General features: G+C 61.7%; 1 protein-coding gene across 1 annotated transcript in view; it reads left to right on the top strand.

Moving 5' to 3' along the window:
* H696_02454 (hypothetical protein) overlaps nt 1-3,039 on the top strand; it is a 7,095-nt gene that overhangs the window by 2,221 nt on the left and 1,835 nt on the right. Inside the window, exons 3-7 of the mRNA XM_009496358.1 lie at nt 125-252; nt 360-756; nt 910-1,012; nt 1,155-1,289; nt 1,417-2,846. Of these exons, the coding sequence (XP_009494633.1) occupies nt 125-252; nt 360-756; nt 910-1,012; nt 1,155-1,289; nt 1,417-2,846 (2,193 nt within the window). The remainder of the gene's footprint in view (nt 1-124; nt 253-359; nt 757-909; nt 1,013-1,154; nt 1,290-1,416; nt 2,847-3,039) is intronic.

The raw sequence follows: 3,039 nt of genomic DNA, 5'->3' as shown, positions 1-3,039 counted from the left end.
GTGCACTTTTCTCCTTCCCCCTCACCCGACGACATCTATTGTCACTGCTTGCTGATGTCCCTTCTCCTCCCCCTCCCCCCCCCCCCCGCCCCCCTCTCTCTCCCTTCCTTCTGGTCACCCGCAGGAGACCTTCGAGTTCCTGAACCTTTGCCAGACCCATGGCTTCCCTCGGATCATGGGTGTCCTGACTCATCTGGATGGCTTTGCCGATGACAAGAGCCTTCGCAAGCACAAGAAGCGCCTCAAGCAGCGGTCCGTCTCAAATGTCCTTGCCTTTGTTCCCGCCCTCCAGGCCGGCCCCCTTGCCCATGGCCCCGGCCCCGGCCCCGGCCCCGGCCCGGTGTTCTGACATGTCGCAGCTTCTGGACCGAGATCTACGAGGGAGCCAAGCTTTTCTACCTGAGTGGTCTGCTGAATGGGCGCTACCCGAAGATGGAGGTGAACAACCTGTCGCGCTTCATTTCGGTCATGAAGTTCCGGCCGCTCATCTGGCGCAACAGCCATTCGCATGTGGTGGCCGATCGCATGGAGGACATCACCCAGCCGCACCTGATCGAGCGGGATGTCCACTGTGACCGGACCGTGGCCCTGTATGGCTATGTGCGTGGCACGAACCTCAAGTCCCACCAGAAGGTTCATCTCCCGGGTGTCGGCGACTTCGCCATCAAGGAGGTGTCGGCTCTGGAGGACCCGTGCCCCCTGCCGGACAAGGTGGCCAAGCGCCTGGACCAGAAGCACAAGCTCATCTATGCTCCGGTATGACAGCCCGCCCTTTGGCGCCATCGCCCCCCCCCCCTTCCTTCGACTTCTTTTTTGACACATGAATTGTACGGATGTCTAACTCCCGTCTTTCCCGCCCTGCTCCGCCTCCTCTCGGTGCCCCTCTTCCCTTTCCTGGTCCCGGCGTAGATGTCCGACATTGGCGAGATCACCTATGATCGCGACAGTGTCTATGTCGAGGTTCCGGGTGTGTACCAGCGCAAGTCCGATGGCTCTGGCCTCGAGGTTGATAGTGCGTGCTCGCCGGTCACATGTCCCCTCGCGGGCGGGCCGGTACTTTTGCCCCTCCCCCCCCCTCCCCCGGATTAATGCTGACCCATCCATCCTCTCTCTCTCTCTCTCTCAATGGACCATGCGTGTGCCTCGTCGCACAGTGGAGCGCAGTGAGGGCGATCAGATGGTCATCTCGCTGCAGGACAGCAAACACACCCTGGCCGATAAGCTGGAGGAGAGTGAGCTGCAGATCTTCCAGGACTCGGCCCCAGTTTTGGCTTCCGAGGCGCGCGCCAGTGCGTATCACCTTCCCTCCTTTGCCTTCTTCTGCCCCCGCCCCCCCCCCTCCCCACCCTCCGGTTCCCGTGGTGTTGCTCATCGGTTCTACCTTCGCTTACCTTCGAACGACATGCCTGGCTCCAGAGTTTGCCCTGGACAAGGCCGCGCCGCGCGTGCGCCGCCGTGCCCTCTTTGAGGACGGCACCAACTCCTCTTTCAACGACACCATCTCCGACGGCGAGGACGATGATGATGAGGATGAGGATGATGAGGAGAATTTCGACGAGGACGAGGACATCGACGAGGAGACCCATCAGAAGCGCATCCGCCGGGCCAACGTCACTGGCGCCCTGGACGAGGAGGATGGCGATGATGGGCAGCTGGCCTTTGCCGACACCGACTCCGAGCTTGATGAGCAGGAGGATGAGAGCGACGACGCCAGCGATGGCAATGACGACGACGACGGCGACGACGACGACGAGCCGGACCTGGCGGACTTCGTCTACAACCCCGACCGCATGGATCTGGATGCCGGCATCGCTGACGCCTCCGAGACCAAGTGGCGTGCCAACATCGACTCACTGGCCGAGCGCATGCAGGTCAATCGCCGGGTCAACTTGCAGAAGTTGGTCTATGGTGATGGGGCCGAGGAGGATGCCGGGTCGGCGGGCAAGCCGGATGCCGATGGCTTCCGCAAGGTGCGCTCCTCGACCAGCAGCCAGCTGGCCCACATGGACGACGGGGCCAAGTTGAACCTGCACCTGGGTGGCGATGTGGCCGATGCCGATCTGTGGGAGGATCCGGACTTCCTGGCCTCGCTGCGGTCGCGCTTCATCACCGGCGACACCGGGGCCGAGGGTGCTGCCGCGGGTGCCGGCAGTGATGACGATGCCACCGGGGACTTCGAGGACCTGGAGGATGAGGATGGCAGCGGCGGCGGCGGCGCCTCCGCCGCCGGGGCCGGAGACTCCATCCTCAGTGACGATGAGGGCGGCGATGAGCCAACCGAGGAGGAGCTCCAGCGCAAGAAGGAGCTGCTCAAGCAGCGCTTCATCGATGAGTACGAGTCACGCGGCGCCGGGGCCGAGGACAAGGAAGAGACCGACTTCGACCGGCAGAAGAAGGCCATCGAGCAGCAGCAGCAGTTCAACCGCCAGGAGTTCGAGGACATTGCCCCGGAAATGCGTGCCCAGTTCATCGGCTACCAGCCGGGGCAGTATGTGCGCATCGTGCTCGAGGGCCTGCCGTGCGAGTTTGTCCAGCACTTCGACCCCCGGTACCTGATTGTGGTTGGTGCTCTGCTTCCGGGCGAGGACACCGTCGGCTTTATTCAGATTCGTTTGAAGAAGCACCGTTGGTACAAGAAGATCCTGAAGAACCAGGACCCGTTGGTCTTGTCGGTCGGCTGGCGGCGCTTCCAGGCGACGCCGCTTCTGTCGATCAAGGACGATGGCCAGCGCAACCGCATGCTCAAGTACACCCCGGAGCACATGCATTGCAATGCCACCTTCTACGCCCCGATCATTCCCCCGAACACCGGTGTGTGTGCCTTTGTCAACCTCAGCAACAGCGTGGTGCGTGTGCCTGGAGCCGGCCACTCTCTCTCTCTCTCTCTCTCTCTCTCTCTCTCTTTCTCTCTTTCTCTCTCTCTCTCTCTTTCTCTCTCTCTGTCTCTCTTTCTCTCTTTCTCTTTCTCTCTCTTTCTCTCTCTCTCTCTCTCTCTCTCTCTTTCTCTCTCTCTGTTTCTCTTTCTCTCTCTCTCTCTCT

The sequence above is a fragment of the Fonticula alba genome, assembly GCF_000388065.1.
Source record: "Fonticula alba strain ATCC 38817 unplaced genomic scaffold supercont2.3, whole genome shotgun sequence".
NCBI classification, from domain to species: Eukaryota; order Rotosphaerida; family Fonticulaceae; genus Fonticula; species Fonticula alba.
This window is presented reverse-complemented; position numbering and strand designations above follow the sequence as displayed.